Below are 21,376 nucleotides of genomic sequence, written 5' to 3'. Positions count from 1 at the left end.
CAGTGCACTTAAACTCCTTCGGCATTATTTGAATAAGATTTCACACTACTGAGCTGGTGGTCTTGTGACACAACAGAACACTCATCATTTCCATGTGGGTGCTGTGTGCACAGTGAAGGAGTAGCTCAGTCTTGATACATTTGTACTGTGAAAAAAAAAGAATTTACTTGGTGGGAAATGGAGAGCTGATATTCTTAATCAAACCCCCTCCAGCTATCATGAAAAATACTGGAAGGAAATAAAAAAATCAAACAAAAGCCTGATATTCTTTATTTTTATTATAATTTTAACAACATGAGTAAATTGAAATCTGTAAGCAAAGCAATTACATGAAGAGGGTCTAATAAAGTTGTTCAAGCTACAACCTACTTTGATTGTTGAATCAAACTGAATAAAGCAGGCTGCTTTGTTGAGTTTTTAGCTTCCACGAACATAATTGGCAGTGACATCTTTTGTTTTAATGGCAATGGTCTTCTGTGGGCTGGGAGTCATAATCAGCTGAAAGTGAAAAAAAAAATTTAAAAAAATTGGTCACTACTACAAAAAGGAAAATTGCTGAACAAATTCCTATCCTCAGTTCAGCTGGTGAAATCTCACTAGCTTCAGCAAGATTTGATTATTTTAAAATTCTCCCTGTCCTGAGCAGAAGAGCAAGTCAAAATCTGTGGATCAGATTTTCAGAGGTTCCCATGGCTAAGGGTGGTTAAGGATCTTAGAAATGCCCAACCAAGCAACTCCACCCAATCACTGTAAAGGTTTACAGGTTACTGTTTACAGGTTATTCCCAGAGGAAAAATCTTAAGAGTTGGAACCACATTTCTTCACAAAAGGTACAGTCAGTGGTCCAGATTCTGTCCTTGGACTTCAGGGGAAACTTATAGGCTTAGACAGGGAGTTTTCCAGAATCACAGCTATAATATTTGGACTGTATTGAGGGAGGACGAAGGATGGAATAATGTATTCAAATCAGGAATCAACAATGCATCTGCTTTGCAGCCACTAATGTGGCCCCTGCTAGCAGCTTTTTAATGTCACATCTCAAACCTGCAGAGAAGTGAAACTCATGGCATGTTCCCAAACCACATCCTTCTGTGGTAGTGCTGGAAACCACCCATCTCCAATACATTAGGAATCTCTGTTTGATGGGATTTGGTGTGTTCTCCCCCTTTGGCAGCTTCTCCAAACCTCACCATCTCCCAGCCAGCCTTATGAAACACGAGAAGCACCCCAGTCCCCCTGCTTCCAGCAACCTCACAACCCCTTCCCAGAGAGCATGTTCTCCATCCTTTTAAGGACAAGTACCTGCTTTGCTCTCCATCCAAGAGGCAGTGATATGCAGCAATGTCTTTCTCCAGCTGTTGTTTGCTAGTCAGCAGATTTTCACGATCCCTCTGCTGCTGCTCGGTTTCTACTTTGATTTCTCCCATCTCTGCCTCCAGCTTGGAAATGACAGAGCCTAAGTTCTGCAGTTCGATGTCGTGCCAGTGCTTGGCGTCATATAAAGAGTTCTCCAGACCCCTCTTCTGCAAGGGCAGGACAGCAGACAATAAATCAGTCAATTTCCATATTCTCATTATGATTTTTATTCAGGTTTGGCCAATATCTCTATTGACTCTCTCTCTCTCTCTCTCTCTCTCTCTCTCTCTATATATATATATATATATATATATATAGAGAGAGAGAGAGAGAGAGAGAGAGAGAGATTTCCTTTCTTTAGCTACCTTGGTATTAGGAATTATCATTACAAAAGTTGAATATCTGCACTTTTACAAGGTGCAGATATTCCTCACATTGTCTAGTACTACACTACCAAGCAATCTTGGTGAGATTCATTACAAATACACTGAGGATGGAAATTTGGAGCCTGGTTGTCAAATGTGGTACACTTAGAGCACCATTTCAATCAAGAGGAGCCTGGAAATGTCTGACACCTCTAGAAACAGTTCCTGCTGGAAAATGGGATTCATTCTTAACTCTGCATCCCAAGACAGGAATGTTCCCCTCAAAGGGTGCATTGAGTTCACAGAGAATACACCCACTGAAAACCCAGAATTCCTTACCAAGGTTCTCAAAGATTCAGTTTCTGCTTGCAAGCTCTGTATTTTGCAGGCAGTTTCGTGGAACTCAGTTCTGAGGCCCTCCACCAGCTCTTCCTCCTGGGTTCGCACGGCAGCCGTCGTCTCAGCCTGTTGCTGGTGAAAGAAGGCAACTGTCATCACAACCTACACAAGTTATGGTTTAGCTTCCTTACAGACCAAACTGACAGCAATATTTTCACAGTTTGTGGCAATTCTGACTCTTAAGTTTGATTCCTGTGCATTAAATCCCTCAGTTGAATAATTCTGGATACTTCTTAGTGTCAAAATTATCATATTTTCTGGGCATTTACCATAAAATGGCTTATGCATATAAGCATATTTATGTTATCCGTGGCAACAACAGCTGTTCAGAATTCATACTTGTATGTTTAAAATTATCTCTAAAGAGAAAACATGGCTGTAATTGTTCATTTTATAGCCATACTATAAGATTTCTTAAAAAGTTATGTGTCTTCAGAACTACTCACACCTTAATTTTGCACATAAGGTTCTATGAGTCAGACAGCAAGTCATATCACAGGGGTCAAAAAAAATTTCCTGTTAATTAAGTCCTAAGTTAATTATGCTATTTCCTGCTTTTATGGCTTGGGGGGTTTTATATGTGTTTGGTTCAGGTTCCTTGAAAATAGATGAAGGAAAAAGTAACTTAGTAAAAATAGAATTTCTATACTTTTTAATAAGGGCTGAGATCAAGGTTTTTCAGCCTGAAGCTCTGGGCTCTCTAGAAAATACAGTTCTTCAGTCAAAACCTACATTTCTTGTGGTTGATGCTAAAATTAAACTATGCAAAATACTTCCATCCCACTCTGAAATTTCATCTTGACCCTGCTCTGGTTTTCTTTTATTTTAAAAGTAATACTGAATTTTAAAAAATCTAGGACCATTCACCAAAAATAGGGATTTTTTTTTGGTATTACCATGTGAAGCCCACACCTTGCACATTGTGAATGAAATAGCCTCAATGGGAAAAGGTCATTTAAATACCAGTTAAGTCTCAAACAGAAATTTAGATTTAAGAACCTATGTTGCAGAGGGCTGAATTTCAATCCAAGCACCAAACCTGTCCTTTCCAGCAAATTGCACAGATCCTGTGTTTTCTGGAAATGCTTTTTTGGGGCTTGTGCTTCGTAGGGACATAATTCTACCTGACTATTCCTGGTGAACCAGTGATCAAGGACCTGCCACTCTTCAGCAAATTGTGTCTCCTAAATTGTGTTGAGAGACTAGTCTGCACCTTCTTGGGCGAAGAATTCCTCTTTTTAAAGAGATACACAGGGAAGGGAAGGTGCCTTTGCATCTATACTTATAGCATATACCCATTACCTGAAGCCTGGCTTTGACATTTACCCTGCTACATGCTACCTGTAAATCCAGCTTGCCCTCACCACAGGTGGCATTGAAACCCTTCCAGGAGCTACCTTAAGCTGTGAACCTGACCATAGTGGTGTGAACAAGAGAACAGGCAGATGGAGTAGATGGAGATGGCTGCATCAGGTCCTGAGCACTGAGGATGACACAGCAAGTGAGCACACACTGAGTGTGCTCTGAAGCTTTTGGGACACACAAGGTTTCCCCACCCTCCTTACAGGGTTACCAGCCCCAAGTGTCCATGTGTGGGGTGCTGCTGGGCATGACACTTGGCCTCAGCTTTGGGGCTCCTTCTGTGGAGAAGTGTAGAAGTAGTCTGTGTGTCCTCTTCACTAGGTAATTCATGTTTTCTGGGGACTTTCCTATTCCTTTCCTATTCCTGAGATGCTCTATAAGGGAAAGGCTATAAATGTGGTGACCACAAACAACTGGATTAACAGAGAGAGAGGGTGAAATCATATTTATAAGTCTTTATCATGTTGGTGCTTGAGTTTCCTAGGAATCTGTGGATTTCAAACATCTGTACAGTTCCCGAGCCAAGCATTGTGCATGAGCGCAGGATCCCTCATTAGTCTGTTTTTCATGGCTCCAGATAATGAAAGAATGATTAGAAATGGAACACCAACACTCAGAGTTGACCAGTGTGGTGTCTAAAGAAAGAAAGTTACTTTGAAAAGCTTTTGAGTGTTCTGGGAAAGTTTTAGCGAAGTAGCAAAAAAGGGAGAAACAACGGGCATAATTCACAAGATTTTTCAGAACCTTTTATGAGGGCAACAGAGAAAGCTGTTTATTTATGTGCTCAGGGCAGAACTTTTCTATGGATCAACAGCTGTTCAAGGGACAGAACATGAAGAGGAAAATGAATGTCTAGCTCCATTAAGACAGAAGCTTAACAGCTTGATGCCTCAAGGTCTACTGTGTTGGGAATAAAGCATGAATTAGAAAGATTTATGGATGACAGAAAACCATACAGATTAGCATCTATGGATGACAGAAAATCATACAGATTAGCAATGAGCAGGGGTGGATGTTTGGAATCGAACTACATGAATGAACAGCACATCAGTAAGTAAAGTATCTTTCCAGGGAAAAATATTAAATAGCATGCATGTCTTACAAGGGTTTGAATCACTTGTGTCAATTTGGGGAAAGATTTTGACCACTACAGACAAAAAAGTGCACAGGTGAAACCAATGGACTTGAGTTTTGAAGTTCCTCATCTAAAAAAGGCCCATGTGAAACCCCATTAGGTATGAATTTAAATTGGTGTGTTTTGGTGCCCAAATGTCCTTGAAAAATCGAGCCAACACTGCAAATCTAGACACAAGACAAAGCAAATGAGGCAAGGTAATTAGTCAGAAAATAACAAAAATATCAAAATACTGCCCTCATAGCTAACTCAGTGCTAGGACATCATTTGAAACACCTTGGTCTGAGCTGGTCGCAGGTACACCAGAGAGTAGGTGCAGAAAAAGGAAATTAAAATATTAGGGGCCAAGGAAAACCTCACAGAGAGACACTGAAAAAACTGGTAATGAAGAGCCAAGGATTGCAGGGAACTACTCTCCCTCCTGTGATGTCACAAAAGAGCAACAGCAAGTTTTTCATTGTGTGGATAACCAAATTATACAACTTAACCACAAAAGATGATTTAAAACCACAAACTTAGTTGATAAAACTTAAACTCTTGTCATATGCATACATAGTAGTAATCTGAATTGATCTGTGTCTGTAGGAGACAAGGGACACAAAACTAGATCATCTGTGTTTAATTTGTGGGGAAAAAAAGCCCCTGGAATACCTTACCAGAACCTGTGCGGATCCAGAACTGATCATTCCAGAAATCTGTGATATTCTGTGTCTTTGTTCCATTAAAAAACCAAACCAAAACAGGAACAACTGAAACTAGTAACAGCTTAGGCTCAGATGGCTGAGGAGGGGTGGGTTGGGTATCAAAGACGTGTTAGAGCAGTGTACTAGGAGCTGTAAATTTTCTCACCGAATGATATCTCTGAGCAGATAAAAGACCAGATATTGAAGGTATGAAAGAAATAGGAAGAAGTTGTAAGGGTGTTTTTGCACAGGAGGACGAGGAGGAGGAAGAAGCAGGACAGGCAAGTGGGAGCACTGAAGAATTTGGTGCCATCAGAGTGATGCTCATTTTGCAGAAACCTGGCAGTGGGTCAGGAACAGATTATTCTGGGGAAAGCTCAAGAGGCTACCGAGGATGCCCTGGATGTATGTGCTTTGTATGGAGGCACACTCCAGGCTCGTGTAATTTATTACTGTGTCACTCACTTGCTTTGGATTGTATGAGCTGAAAATCAGGCCCCACAGACTAACTTTACAAAAACTTTTCTTAATAAGTCTGGCATTCTCACAAACTTGATGGGACCTCTGGGATAAACCCCTCTGCTTGGCTTCTTGTATATTTCCTTGCAATTTTGGTATCACTGTTGTCACAGGATTTTTCTTCTTTATTTTGAAAATTAACTCAGAGCTTGCACATATGTTTACAAACATATTTCTTGGTTTTATTGTTTTTTCTCACTGTTTGCCTTCAATACCCCCTACATCTCTCATGGCAGCTCTTTACCTTGGAACAGGGGGCATATGTTTATATGGTTTTGCTAAGTATTTCAACAGCACTGCTGCAGTTATGATTTCACAGAATTGCAGAATATGCTGAGTTAGAAGGAACTCACAAGGATCATCAAGTCCAACTCCTGGCTCTGCACAGGATCATACCCCAGAGTCACACCATGTGCCTGAGAGCGTTGTCCAAATGCTTCTTGAGCCCTGTCAGGCTGGTGCTGTGACCACTTCCCTGGGGAGCCTGTTCCAGTGCCCAACCACCCTTTGGGTGAGGAACCTTTTTCTAACATCCAACCTAAACCTCCCCTGACACAACTTCAGGCTATTCCCTTGGGCCCTGTCACTGATAAACAGAGAGAAGAGATCGGTGCCTGCCCCTCCTTTTCCCCTCTCAAGGAAGTTGCAGACTGCATTGAGGTTTCTCAGTCTCCTCCTCTCCAGACTGAACAACCAAGTGACCTCAGCCACTCCTCACCAGGGTTCCCCTCAAGGCCCTTCACCATCTTCGTTGCTCTCCTGATTTACTCTGTCATGCTCTGCTTTGAGAGCCAGTTCAGAACAAGATGGCTTCTAACATATAGGATCATCCACTAAATTTAATGCTTCAGATGTGCAAAAATACTTACTTTGGAAAATAAAAGATGCTTCATGACTGAGAAAAAGCTGTATTAAAAGGCTGTCTCAGCCTCAGGAAAGGAGAACCCCTATTTAAAGGGAATGGCTATTATCATCACTTTTCATTTCTAAGTTAATATCTAGTTTTCCCACTGCTGCCAGAAGAAACAATATCAGGGAGAAACCAAGGAGTCTGTAGTATAGAGGGCAATGTGTTTTGCCCTTCTTATTTATAGACCCCTGTAAATTATTAAGTGGAGGAACAGCCCTAGTAAGAAGAGTAATAACAGTGGCTTATCCTATACAGAAGGTATCTACTGATTAAGTTTGTTTTCCTTAGCTGACATTTCAGAGCCTTTGAAAGGCTCCCACAGATACCTGCGATATGAGCAGGGCCATTTCCACCAGTGTTTAACTCTGTGCATCCCAAGAAAGCCTTTATATTTATAAACACATTCTCCTTTGGACTTGGACCAAAATACTTTAGATTTTTAACATCTTTTCTGTTTCAAAAAAACCCCAAAAAACACCCAACCCTTCAAGATATTGCAGAATATTAGAGAGATTTTGTGTTTGCTGGATATCCTGTGATGTTGGAGTGGGTTACAGAGTGCTGACCTTAGTACGGAGCAGGGCACCTGTCTCAGCACGATTCTTTTCAATGTCTCTCTCCCAGTGGATTCTGATTTTTTCCAGAATGTCATCCAGGCCACTTCCCAGGGGAACATCAAGTTCTTCCAGCTGAGATCCAGCAAGCTGCTTGTATAACACCTTCACATCCTTGAACAAAAATAACAAACATAAAGAAAGTGAACTGGACAATTGAATGGTATCTTCAGAGAAGCCCAAGGAAGAGCTCTTTTGGTGCCACATGCAGAAAGAGTAATTAAATTTGGTCCCAAAAGATATCTCTACATTAATGATTTAGTGCACCGAAGGGTTTCTTTTTCAGATGTGGATTTGCCTTGCTTCTGCATGGGGTCTCTTCCTGCAGATCTAGGGTGCTGGAAGAGTTTTCCCCTTGGTGGAAGGAGACTGAAGCCCTGCACCAAGGCAGTGCCTGGAGCAGCCTCTCAATGGTGACAAGTTTCTCCAGCAGCCAGTGCTTGAGACATGCACGCTACACAGCTGGGACCCGAAATCACTACAAACATTGCCAGTAAAGCTGCTGTGTGGACTTTGGGCCAAGGAACTAACAGCTCACAGGATATCAGAAACTCTTCTCTTGCTGCTGCACCATGCAGGAGCATGGGCCTTCCAGCATCTACTGGAAGATACAAGATGTGCAAAGCAGCAGGAGCTCTACAGCCTCACAGCTTGTGTGAGACAAGTGTGTGTTTTATGCGTGTGCATGTTAGATGAAGAGGATTCTCCTCTGTGGCAGCATTCTGTTCCTTCTTTAAATTTAAGTGCTCCAACAACACGTAACCAGCAGAAAATTAGCAGGTTTAGAATTGCACACTTAAAGGTAGCACATCAGTTGTACATCGTGTTCAGGAACTCAAGAATTAATGAGATTTTCACATGTATCTAAACTGTCTGGCACTGCAATCCTTTTATATCAGCCTGTTTATCTGTGTTACTGGCACAAAAAAAAAAAAAGAAAAAAAAAAGAAAAAAGAAGGTAGTGTAAAAGCATCTGGGAATCGTATTTGTAAGCAATGGCCCCTGACAGTGACAATACTGGAAAAAATGCATGGGAATTATGTGAATTATGAACCTGCAAGAATGCAAACTTCAAAATGTGCCCACTCCAAGTTCACAAACCCTTCAAAAGGACTCGGCATGGATTTGCTAGTGGGAGCACTAGTGGAAAGAAAGGTTTGAATTAGTTCAAGAGAGTCCTTGGGACTTTACTTTGCCAGAGCTCAGCAATAGTTGCGTCTAGCTTTTATTCTGTGACCTCTCTTAAGCAGCTTCCCCTGGTCCTGCTGCCATAGGAAAACCAGGCCTGTGCTGAAGTGGTTCTGCAAATGCTCAGGTACTCCCAAAAGATAAAGAAAAAAACATCTTTCGACTCTGCAAGGGCTCCTTGTTGGCTACATGAGGATCAAGATGGATCAATGTGGTGTTCTCATTGTGCCATAGTTACAGACAACAGCATCAGCACCAGCTTTTCTGGTTTCACAACAGTCATTGCATTACTTGGAGGTTAAAGAGGATCTTTTTTATTTCTGTAATTTTTCTCTTTACCCTCATATCTAAAACAACTTCAATCTTCTCCTGCCATGCGCTGGTAATGAAGCCACTGGTTATTTTCTGCAAAATGCCAGCCCTGGAATTAGACTGATGCAAGTAGGGAGCTGGTGATGCAACCTCATCTTGGCAAGCCAGTGTTGCTGAAATCTTGTGGTTGGAAGAACAACTGGTAAGAAATGTAAGGTAGGATAGTACCTCGCTTTCATGAGCCATCACAATTCAAACTCTATCTTTAGAGGCACCAGCACAGTTGCTTGCTCTCCCTTATGGGGGATTAGTAACAGCTCCATATTCAAGTCCCCATGAATAAAGATGCTGTGTTCAATCCTGAAATCCCTGCTGAAGGAAGTAAACCACCTTCATACAAATAGTGTTGGTGAATGCAGCGAGTAAGTGGGAAAGTATTGCAAAATTGGGTAGTATGGGCTTCTCTTCTGGCTGCCTGCCTGTGGTGGTGCCACCCCACCCACTGGGGCCTCTCTGTGGGTTCAGGAATTCTTTATAGACCTCACCCTTAATAAATCAATGGCTCCCGGGCAATTAAGTTTCCCTTGTGTTTATCAGAAACACTGTCTGTTCCTAGGAGCTTCTGGTGCCTAACAAAGGAAGGGGAAGTCAGCCATCCTAGCATAAACTTGGAATATTAGTTGCCTGAATCATAGCTCAAGTGGAACAATATTTTTGTCACCAAACTTCTGATGAAAACTCCAGTAATTACCATCTTGGATTACAGCCAGGATGGAGATTGACAAATGACTGGAGCCAATCTTCTCGGGACTCTATAAACAGTAGTCCTGGGAGAGGCCCTTTGAGATCTGCCCTGCAGTGGGCTCTGAGCAGCAATCTCCCTCTGACTGGGGCACCTCTTGGAGCTAACAAGCTCTCAAGTTTGCAATACTCAATACTTGTTGCCAAACGCTGATTGATGGTATGGCCTGGGATATCCTGACTACTCCTCAAGGCTCAGCCCTCACCTGTTGAGGTGCAGAAGCATCTGACTTGAGTATTGCACTGAACTTGAGGGAAATTTTTAACAGGCACTTCTGTACCAACTTCTTCGTGTCTGTTTGTGTGAGTGTGGGAATTGGTTTAAATACCCTATAGCGAGTATAGTATGAATACTGCCATCCCAGATCTACACTTAAGTTACTGCTGTGCTTACAGGAAACCCTATTGGATCATTTTGTAAATGTCAAATTACTCGGTGATCAGGTGCTGACAAATCCTATATTGACCAAGTCTGAGGTCAAGTTTGGGCTCAGCTGCACCTAATCTCCATCAGGAGTTTAGAAAGCAAGGGGGTCTACTCTGAACCTCATGACTCAATGGGAAGACCTCCCCTAACCCTTCTGAACCTTTATCCTTTAGCACCTTTACCCTCTGCATCGCTGATTTCATGTAAACTATTCTAGATTGATTCAAATCTAATTTTCCTTTGTGAGCTTCATTAAATAGTAAGTAGTAAAAGGAACCTTGCCATGAAAGTTAAATTGCACTTTCACGTCTCATATTAAACCTGCTTTTGCCAGCACCTTTGATGATGATTCTTTAGAGCCACTCCTTCATGCCACTGTCCCTGTGACTTGCTTCAGTGTTGTGCTTCTCAAGAGAGACTCAGTTTTGGGAACCGAGCGCCTTGCTAAGCCAAGCAGGGTATTTTCATAAGAACCTGGTTAATGCTCAACATTAGTGCAGCAGGACAAGAGCTGATGCCCTGCACATGCACTTTCTCCTTCCATCAGATCTCACTGCTGAGATGTCCACATGCATGACTGTGCAGCCCCTTGACCATCACGTGGTGTCTGACAGGAAATGAAGGGATGGTGTCTCTTCCATGTCACATTTATCAAACGAGAAAGGGTTAACATGTAAGTAATTTGATAATGCCTCAGGGGTTAGTCCTCTGAGTTAAAAGAGAAAGAAGAAATAGGAGTAGGTTTCAGGAAAGTCCCCCCCCCACCCAGACATGGCAGGTGGAGTTTTTAATGTTCGCTTTGCACTAGATGTATGATACCAACCAGATGAAACAGGCACACATTGCCTTTGCAGTATCCTGAGTCTGCACTTACTTCTTCATGATTCTTTGACAGCAAAGCTAGTTCTTTCTTCATGCTTTCTATCTGACTCTCCAGATCCATTTTAGTTAAATTAGCATCATCAATCACTTTATATAGGGAATTAATTTCATCTTCCACTGCCTTTCTGAATGGCTGCTCATTTTCATACCTACAGAGGAAAAAAAAATAAAAGCCAAACTTTAACACAGCAGAACTCAGCAAGTAAAACCTGTCTTTTTTTCCTGAATGATACTATTTCTGCTAGTTAGCAAATGTGTCCCAGACAGAGGCACAGAAACACAGACAGTATACTTTGCTCTCACCTTATCTCTTTGTACTTGAAGTGAACTGCCTGAAGTGCCCTGTCATTAATTCAGAGTGTAAGAAAACAGGCCAAGTTAGCATATGTGCTATGGTGGTTATCAACCTGATAGGATTCCAGAAAAAGCATGGAGAGGGTTATGGTTTCTTGCTAGATCTGATCTTTATCTATAGTATCACCATGGGTGGCTTTTTTCTCAGTTGTCTTGGCTGTAAAATGAGAATACCAGCTCACTTGTCTACATAAAAACCTTTTAGAGCAATGGTTTAAGAAAAAACATCAAGCATTACTTCACTAACAGACATGCTGATGGAAGTCTGGCCTATGTTCCAGGGTCCTGGCCCATCCCTAAGACCAAATCCCAGTAGTATCAAAATAAAGAGGAAATTTCTATGGTTGGTTTGTCAGCTAGAATTGCTGTTGGAACAAATAGCTCATTTCCAAACCATGGCCATAATGGTAGGGAAATTTTGGCAAGCACTTTCTGTTGCAGAGCACTGCTTGCTGCATTGCTCTTGTTTGTAACTTTTTGGTTTAGGCTTTGGAAAATCCATTGACAATGTGGATTGCATTGTGAATCTCCTTGGGTGGGAGACATTTGTGCCAAACCTGTCCAGCCTGGGGACCTGGAGGGGCTGGCACGTTAGTTGGGAACCTGCTTCGTAAACACCTTGCTCCTTGATAACCACCTTCATTGCTGGGAATTTAAAGCCTGGGAGAATGGCAGTTGATCTCAGGAGCTTTCACAATGCAGTAGATTGATTCAACATTGTTTTTGTTATGTAGACTGCTTGTCCAAGTCAGCTGACCCTTCTAAAAAGTACTTTTTTAAAACTACACAAAATATGAGTGTAGCTTGCTGGATGTAAAGCCAAATGAGTATCTCAGAGTTGTACCTTTCTGAAATAAAAGGCAAAATTAAGAATGATTAACACATTTTGGTTTTATGATTAAATAAAATAATGCCAGAGAGAGAAAAAAAGAAGTTTAAGGGATGATAAAAAAAATAGGAGATAAAAATCAATTATTTTGAAGTGTGGTTTTTGTGTTAGAACTTGTAAAAAGCTATTTGTAAATTAATGAGACCCTTATGAATATAAAAAGCCAGAAGGATCACAACTCCAGAGTAAAATCTAAAGAGTTTCATGCACTCATACACATGACTATCATGCTTTTCAAACAGAAAGACAATAAAAAAGTAGTTTGCCAGTGTTTAAAATCTTCTCTTTTTCTCAGTAAAGAAAAGTAAAATTAGCACAGGCCATTTCTGTTTTCTTGTCTAAGATTTCCACTCATGTCTGTAGTGGTGCAGTTTTCGCTTTGCGGTTATAGCAGACTGATTTTTACTTCCAAAACCACTTGCTTTGGCACTGAAGTACTAAAAATACAACTAAAAAGCACATGGAATTTCGCCTTTATAAAATGCCAACTAAATTTTGAATGAATACTGGCCTCTCAGTGAGAGACCAATGTCTGTTAAGACTAGCTTTGGTCATTTTGCTTGTGCTTGTGCACATTTTTGTTACTATGAATCTTCAAAATCTTCCAAAATAATGTTAGCACCATCATTATTTTTCTCCCAAATCAGGGTGTTGAATATGAATATGCAACTTAAAAAACAAGCCATTCTACTCCCTAGCATTACACCCAAACAAATTAAGCGTTCACGAAGGCAAAGGTTAAAGAAAGTGGCCATCTGGTTGCCACCACAGGACTACCTGTCTTTAAAATCTTCAGCACAGGCTTGAATATTCTCGGTGTGCAGCATAAGACGAGCATTTTCAAGGACTGCTTCACCCACCTAGAAGAAAGATACAACAGAGCTCAAGCAATGAACAGCTTCAACACATGTGTCTTAAGCAGATGTACAGCTTTGATTCTGAAAATAATTCTTCCTCCTAAGGCTGTTCAAGTGACTCATTCCAGATAACTTAATCAATTATTTTTGTACATAAGAGTTCACAAATTCTTGGCAAATAGGCTGTAATTTGTCATCAAACTGCTCATTCCTCCTAAGCCCTCATCTTCTTGTAGCAATACATTTATTCTGATCACCAGCTCTTTGCAAGGGGTAAAATTCATTGCTGTGCTCAAGGTATTTTCATCACTTAAGTCCCACTTATACTTTCTAGATACAATTTAAGCAGCACTTATGCAGTTCCTATTCTACTTCCCATATTAGCAGTCCTCTTCAGGGTCGTCCTCCTCAGGGAGTCACGGAATACTTGTTGCTCATGCCGCCTGCGAGCCCTCCTCAGCTCCCAGAGCGTCGTTTTCCTTCTCCTATGGGATCCTCTAGGCTCTTGCGATAGATATGAGACCTGAGAAGCCTTCAAAGATTATTACACTGATTGGAAAGATCGTGCAAATCAGACTGTGGCATCATTGCTATGGCTCTGGGGTGTATCTCTAACGTCCAAGAGGTACTTGAGGGGCAAGTAAACCTGAAAGGCTTGTGACTTAGCAGCTTGTTGTGATTCAGGAAGGTTATATAAAATGATAAAAAGGGAAAAAAGACCATTGCCTGCCCTGGAGTCACACGTGCACTGAGCTGTGACCATGCAGAATTCAGTACCAGGCTTAGAGTGATCACCTCTGCAAGAAAGTGTCTAGGAGCTCCAGTCACCCCATGATCCATGCTGTCACTCTGGAAGAGCTGAACTGAACATTTCTTTGGTCTTTCTCAGGAGACACCCATGAAGATTTGCAGTTAAAACTAAATCACCTCATGAATAAGATCAGACTTTTAAGCTGGCCAGGAGAGTTCTTGAAGTAGAAAAATCTTTTCCCTAGGCAATTAAGTCGGTAACTAAGATTGCGAATCACCCAAAGCATTCTGCTCCTCCAAGGTGAAACTCACCATGCTATGTGGAAACATCAAGGCTGCATCCAGACAAGTGGATCTCAAGTGGGATTGTTGCCCTATGTTCCCACCTGCCCTGAGGCTGCTTGGTGATGGGGTGAGGTGGGCATGCAAGGCTGAAACATTTCTAGGTGGTAATTAACATTTACCCTCATGGAGAGTGGCTCCAAATGTATTACAAATGTTTGGACCAGCAAATATGCAATACCTGAAGGCATTTGATAAGGAGAAATGTGGAGAAATAACCTGTTCTTCACTATCCATTCTGTCCATAATGTATCAGGAAGTTAAAAGCACTGTACATCTTTTCAATCTGATGAGGAACAGGAGTTTAAAAAGTGATTTTCTTAATTCTCATCTACTGTTAGGAAAAAACAGGGAAGGTGGTTGAGGCTGGAGCTTGTTTCCCACCATTGCATGTGGAACATATTTTTCTTCAATAACTTGGGATTTCTTGTCCAATTACAACAATATGATAGAGGGATAGGCCATCTCAGACACATTTCATGAAAAAAGCATTTGGACAGAGGAGAGAGATTCTGTAAATACTGCCACTTGAGGTGAAAAAAAGCACCCCAATTCGGAAAACTGGGGAGTGCAGCAAAAGCACAGGACTCAGAGATGTCACGAAAGCCACAGGTGTGGGCAAAGAGTTGGTCCCTCACCACACACCAGCCAGCCTTGTTGTGCAGCGCACAAGTACAGAAGAGTTCTCTGTGCTCATTTGCACACAGAACTGCCTGCTCTTCATGGTTCAACCTCTTATTTCCTTCTCCCTGAACTTTTTGCAGCCCTACTTTACCAGCACTATCCTAACTCTCCAAACCCTGGGTTGTCCATCTGTGGCATTTCGGAGCAGCTGAGCAGAGCTGGGGCTTTGGGGACATGCTGCTCTTCTGTCCTCAGGTTCCCTTGCAGCAGGACACCTGAGTTTCTCCTGAAGGATGGGAAATTGGCATTTAGTCAGCACAGAAGTAGAGGGACCTCTTTGACGCAAGCTCTGAAATTTTGGTTCCCTCTGATTTGCATGAGCTGTGAAAACTCTTTCCTAGGCTCCAGAAGAAGGGATCTAAGTCTTCCATCTAGGGGCTCTTTTGTTTGATTTAATTCTCCTATTAATCAACAGCTGGATGCAAACACACAGCATTACTGAGACAGATTTGTAGCCACTTTGCTGACACGTATACTAAAACACATGATGCAGCAGTTTCGGAAACACCCTTCTTTGTGTCCATTGGGAATGAGAGGCCTTGCAATGCTGCAAGCACTTAGACATTGCCTCCTCTGCTTGTAAAGCAGAAGGCAGTGCTGTCCTGCCTCACAGAGCTTCTGGGAGGCTTAAATCACTGATACACATTCAAACAGCCAAAATGGGAAGAGTTAAAAATATGCAAATATTATTACTAACAATAGCTCCTTTCAGTCACACATTGCCTTTCAACACTTAGTTCTGTGATACACATTCACCTTTTGATCACGATTTTTTTCTGGCTCTTGAATTAACAGTGAATATTCATGGTATTAAACATCTTAACTACAAAGCAGCAACCATTTTCTTTGATTTCATTGTGATTTTACGGACATGAAAATGCAATATTAATTTTTTGGAAGAAAAGTCGCATAAAAATCTGCATTGACACACTGGCCCATTTAGTGGGTTAAAACTGGCATCAAGCATTAAACAGCTGCTTCAAGGGAGTGGGCAGATGCCAGACTGAAGAGTACTGACAAAGGGAGAATTTACTCCTTATCCCTGGTGACTAGCAACTTCTGATTTTTAACAGAGATTTGGCCAAGCTTGGCATGGCAAGATTTACTATACCCTTCAAATTCTTAGCTGTGCTTTATCTATAGCTTTGTATACTTTTGCTGTTCTTACAAAAGTTGAAATCTTTTCTAACTGCTACTAAATTCATGACCTCAGGTGTGGCCTGTGATAATGAATCTCATGGTTTAATTATTCATGTAATGAAAACTTCTCTGGCTTTTAAGTTCACTTCAGTAAAGCAAACGCCTCCATGGGGAAAGATCTGAAGATGTCGATCTTGTCTTTCCTTCCACGCACACGAGGAAATAGTTGATACCAGACCATTGCCTCCAACGTGTTTTAATTCACAGCTAAAATCAGGTTAAAAGCCTGCAGCCCTCTGCCAAGCAATCAACTCCTAATGGTCTTGGTCATGCTTTCCATGTTGAACCCTTTCTCAGAGCCTGAAGGAGGAAACCTCAAAGGCAGCAAGGGCAGCATTTGTTGCATAGCCTCAGGAAAGGTAATACCTGGAGAGAGGCTGAGATTGATGCCTCCTTTCCTGATTCCTGCTGCATCCAGGGAAATTCTACTTCATGTACACATCAAATATTTTACAAGTACACAGGACTGCATCAAAGAATGCCTGGTCCTCAAAGCAGGAGATACCTCTTCAAGAAATGATCTGTAAAACTATAATGTTGCCTAAGCACAAGGAGAAAACCTCACACCCCCTCACAGCTGCCTGTGAAGGCACTCCAAATTTATGCTGTTGGAGGTGGCTGGGAGAACATGATTAAAACTAATTCACTGCCATCCTCTGTAGGGCAGTTGATCAAGCTTTGTGCCGTTTTGTGGGAGTTTATTGTACCCTTAGATGAGTAGCAGAGTGCTGTTTCACCCATTTACAGACACTGATCACGCACTGTGTTGTGCTAGAGCATGTCACAAGTAACACTCAGAGGCTCTTCTGACCCTGCAGCAAATAAATTAGTGGGTGTGAGTCCAAATGTGGCAATTCCTCAGGCTGTTGAACCTGCATATTCTCCGGGCTTAATATTCACTTAAAATGATAGAAAGGCCAAGTGCAAATAAAAGTAGCTCCATAGGAAAACTCTGGAGGGCTTTCAAATGCTCCCAACCATGCACAGGATGTTATGATCAGTCGCAGCAGTGATAAAATGGGTCCAGGATGTTGATTCCTTCTTTTGCTTATGCGTTTACTCCTGTGATCTGAACTGCACTATGTGTCATCTCATAGACAAAATAAATCTCTGTGTCTCCCATGCAGCTGTAATTGAGCAGTCATGGAGGCAGAGCTACCCTCTTCTCTCTGTAAACTCACTCAGATTGTTTCAAGCATCCACTTCTGCCAGGTGCTGCCCTGTTCCCTGGGAAGGAATTGCCATTGCAAACAGTCTCCTATTCTGCAGAAGAGACACATTTGATTAGAATTTTCCACAAGAAGACCAGGATGAAGCCTGGAGGAGAAGAGTATGCACAGGGTAAAATTTATATTTCTGTCATGAAATTGTAATTCTGTCAAATGAATTCCTCTTGGCAAGGATTTCTCATTTCCCTATTTTCCTGCAAAAATCCTCACGCTTTGTCCCAATTAGTCTGTGTCCACCTGCTCTGCTAAAAGCCAGCTGCCCAAGCGGGTAATTAACCCTGTGAGATGGATAGTGGCTTTCCATCATTCAGCTCCCACCAGTGATCCCCCGCTGCAGCCACAGCTCTGACGATTGCAAGGAAACACGAGTGGTTTTTCCCGAGGGACCCTGTGCTCACACACACCCTCTGAGTCACTCGCTGACTCCTTTTTTCCCTTAGCTCTGTGTTTGGGAGATATGCTGGCACCAAGATGTTTTTGCTGGCAATGCAACTACAAGAAATTTGGGATGCTGGAGCACATCCCAGGAAGGGCAGGAGGGAAATGGGACTTCAGGTCTGCTGGGGTCTCTCCTGTGTCACTGCAGAGATGGCCTGTCACATCTGTGATTTTGAGACCAGGAGAGTCCTTTGTGGCCCTGTCCTTGTCTTCTCATTAGCAGGGCAAGAGGAAAGGGCTCCTGCTTAGACTAACACCCCCCCCCCCCCACCACCAAATTGTGTATTTTCCTTTGCTGTTTCTTGTTCAAAAACTGTTCCTATTGTGAGTGCTTGGGCTAATCCAGGGGCCTGCTCAAGTGCATTTTCCCCCAAATCTTTCATAGCTGCTTTATGCAAATGGCACTGAGGGGTTTTACGGCTGCCGAGCATTTCTCCCTGCCTAACCCATGGGCCCGGCTGGGAATTAAAATGAGTGCTCAGATTTTACAAGAAGCTGAAAATGGGGTATACCACTTTTAAAGAAATCAAGGTGGATGTGGACATCTGCAGAAAATCTGAATATATTTCCAAAAATTACATTTAGGATTGTATCTGCCAGGTGTCTCTCATTTCTGCTACACCTTGCTCCTGAATGCCTTTTCCTTTTCTGTTTGGGATGTGTTGTGGCAGGAGGGTTCTGACTTCATGTGATTTCAGCTGTTTCTGCAGCAACTGATTTTGACATTATTTTAATAAACATGGTGGGTTTGATGTTGATGCTGGCATAATTTTACCACTTAGCTCCAGGACGAATGAGCTAATTGGTGTTTGGGCTGGATAGGGTCCTACTTTCATTTTTGGTTAAATGCTTAATAAAAAAAGCAAATAAATCTATTAATCAGAATTGAGCGTAACAGCTTGGATCACATCCGTGAAAGACAAAACCCACTAAGTGGTGCCTCTTTTATTGATTTAATTGAAGCAATTCAGAAGATTTTATGTGTTCTCTGATGTGTTTTGATAGTTAAATAGATACGGATGATGCTAATCTTTTTCTCTTCTTTTCTGTGATACTCACAAATGCTATTACTACATGGCTTTATTTTTCTGATTTTCATATAGGAAGAGCCTGATATTCAGGCTAGACTTCATTATGAGATGCTCTTATTCATTCATGAAAAAGAGGTAGAGGAAAGGATAACTACAAAGGAAGGTTGAAAGGAAAGCAATTTGGATGAAAAATTATTACATTTGCTGGTTCATCTGCACTGCAATGTTGGGGGTTTATATAATGAAAAATCAAGCAGTCTTTCCTAAATGGTGCCTTCCTATGATCCCGCATTTTTGGGCTTAACCATAAATCCTGGTAGGATTTACAGGTGAAGGAAATATGACACTGGTCTGGAGAACATCGGGTGGAGGCTGGAAAGGATTAACTCCCTGTCCCCTATCAAACCTGTTATTCCCAGTGAGATAACAGGTTCAAGGAAATGGCTTTTTGTACCCCTGATTCAGAGCGCTCCTTTACTTCAGCAGCTGCTCCCTTCAGGAAGCATCACGTCAATACTAAAAGGTAGCAACTTTAAAAGCTGGTGCTTGACTGGGTGTTTCTGCTGACACGATCTTTGCACAACAGCTGATGCCAACATGTTCGGGGTTCAAGCAACGTTTGTAGCCTTCTGGGAGAACACCTGCCCTACAGTGCAAAGTAAAACTGGCCAGCCCAAGTTAAAACACACAATTGTCCCAGGCGACTTAAAGTTGGCTTTCAGGCTTTCTGAAGACCCAGTGATGGCATTTTCTGTGCCTGCACAAGTGCTGCTGGGAAGAGGTGCTGCTGCGAGATGCCAGACTCCAGGTCTTTGGAATCCTGTCTGCTCCCACTGGCTGGGAGCCGGGAAGCCAGGCTTGTGTGGTGCACCAAGACCGCAGCAGACAGAGCCCTGTGTCTGCTGCAAGCAGGACATCTGCCTGCAAGGCTTTACTGGCCAGCAAAAGGAAATCTTTATTGCCAGCGAGTTCACTACAGACACTATTTCGCACCCCCACAATAAACATTTTCGCTGTATGGAGAAGGTGGGAGTAAGGGATGGTGGGGTGATGGCAAAGGAAAGGGAGGGAGTCACTCATTTGTAGCCATGTAATTATTTTTAAATAAATAGAGCTTTTGAAAATGTTATTAAGCCAACAAGGGAATAAAGTAAAAATCTGAATTGCTGATTAAAAAAAACGCAAACCCACAACGTGCTTGTAATACCATGTTGAGAGATAACCTAATTCAATCTTAGCAGGTTTCTTTCAATAATTTTGATACTCAGTGTAATAATTACAGACTTAAAATAAGGAAAAAAAAAGGGGGGAAACCCCCCACCCGTTCTAATCAGCGCAGACTTCGGCGCCTTGGGGTGCATTTCAATCGCTCCCACGCGCACGATGCCTGAGGCAATTCTCCCGCTTAATAGGCATAATAATGCTAATTATCATGAAGATAGATTTAAAACCCTCCGTCTAGGGCTCCTCGCCTTGAAATCAGACGGCATTCATGAGCAGGCTCGTCCCTGGCCGCCCGGAGCTGCTAATGACCCTCGCCGCTCCCTCCCGCTCTGCCGGCGGCGCTGCGGCGCTCACCTGGTGGTAGATCGCCTCCCAGTTCTCCCGCAGCGCTCCCCAGCTGCTCACGCTGGCCGCCTTCTTGTCCAGGTAGACTCTGATGTGCTCCTCCAGCTCCTGGTTGACCTGCTCGAGAGCTCGCACCTTCTCGATGTACTCCACCAAGCAGCCATTCAGGCTTTCGTAGGAGAGACCCCTGCCCTTATCCAGCCCCGGGGCCAGGGGCACGGCGGCGGCGGAGCTGCGGAGACCCTGCAGGAAGACGCTGCTGATGCCCAGGGCTCTACGGGACACTCGGGTGCCCAGGCTGCTCACGCCGCCGGTGGGAACGGTGCCCACGTAGACGCCGGGGGGTCTCGACAGGCTCCCTCCGCCTCCGACGCTCACCCGGCGGCCGGGCGGCCCCGAGCTCTCCGCCGTGGAGGTCGAGGGCTGCTGCCCCAGGAAGGACGACCGGCGCCTCGGCAAGGGCATGTTGTCGCTCCGGCCTGCCGAGCACCGCCGCTCAGCCCGGCCGCCTGGCCCCGCACTGGCGGGAGGGATGTGCCGAGCCCAGCAGGTTGGGGCTCGCCTGGGATTTCGGCTTTGTGCGACGGCTTTCTGGAAGGGGGGCTTTGTGCCGCCCGGGAGCACCCGTCACATTGTCCGGGCGGCTGCTGGGTCAGCAGTCCCATTTCAGGGGAAATCTCCCTGCTGCTGCTGCTGCAAATGTGGCAGATGAAAAGCACAATGGTGTTTACGGGGACAGCGGGACGGGGATTCAGTACAATGTACGTGTTAAAATACCAGCAGTGTTTTCTACGCTGACACCCGGATGATTTCCTACCCTTATAGCCACAGGTATCCAGTTATATACTACAAATGCATCTGCTTCTCACACCAGCGCTTGCTCCAGACATAGTCTAGGTCAGCAAGACATTTCCTAACTTAGCAAAACCCAAACCTCTGTAGAGTTATCTGGGCCACAGCTGAGCAGAGCCAAGCCAGCCTTTTGCCACTGCAGAGCATCAAATGCTCCCCTGTGTCTGCTGCAGCTTCTGGGTTTTTCTGCAATTTGGCTTCACCACCCACCCAAGGCATATTGACACA

General features: G+C 43.2%; 1 protein-coding gene across 2 annotated transcripts; it reads right to left on the bottom strand.

Moving 5' to 3' along the window:
- Positions 1-253: 253 nt before the first annotated feature.
- Positions 254-20,944, bottom strand: BFSP2 (beaded filament structural protein 2). 2 transcript variants are annotated; one of them, XM_038125346.1, is made up of 7 exons: positions 20,306-20,897; positions 12,974-13,056; positions 10,946-11,102; positions 7,296-7,457; positions 2,061-2,192; positions 1,303-1,523; positions 254-498 (listed from the first exon to the last, which is right to left on the bottom strand). In XM_038125346.1, exons 1-7 carry the CDS (start codon positions 20,759-20,761, stop codon positions 495-497), a joined length of 1,215 nt encoding a protein of 404 aa, XP_037981274.1. In that variant the 5' UTR covers positions 20,762-20,897; the 3' UTR covers positions 254-494. The 2 variants fall into 2 exon arrangements, with proteins under 2 accessions (XP_037981274.1, XP_037981266.1); XM_038125338.1 differs by having other exon boundaries at positions 261-498; positions 7,296-7,463; positions 20,306-20,944.
- Between the last annotated feature and the right edge of the window lie 432 nt (positions 20,945-21,376).

The sequence above is a fragment of the Motacilla alba genome, chromosome 2, assembly GCF_015832195.1.
Source record: "Motacilla alba alba isolate MOTALB_02 chromosome 2, Motacilla_alba_V1.0_pri, whole genome shotgun sequence".
Taxonomy (NCBI): domain Eukaryota; kingdom Metazoa; phylum Chordata; class Aves; order Passeriformes; family Motacillidae; genus Motacilla; species Motacilla alba.
This window is presented reverse-complemented; position numbering and strand designations above follow the sequence as displayed.

Coding starts and splice junctions, on each gene's coding strand:
- BFSP2 (XM_038125338.1), bottom strand. CDS start 20,761: ATGCCCTTGCCGAGGCGCCGGTCGTCCTTCCTGGGGCAGCAGCCCTCG. Junction 7,464..10,945: donor TGTCAAAGAATCATGAAGAA/GTAAGTGCAGAC, acceptor TTGTTATTTTTG/TTCAAGGATGTGAAGGTGTT. Junction 1,524..2,060: donor CTGAATCTTTGAGAACCTTG/GTAAGGAATTCT, acceptor CTGCCCTTGCAG/AAGAGGGGTCTGGAGAACTC.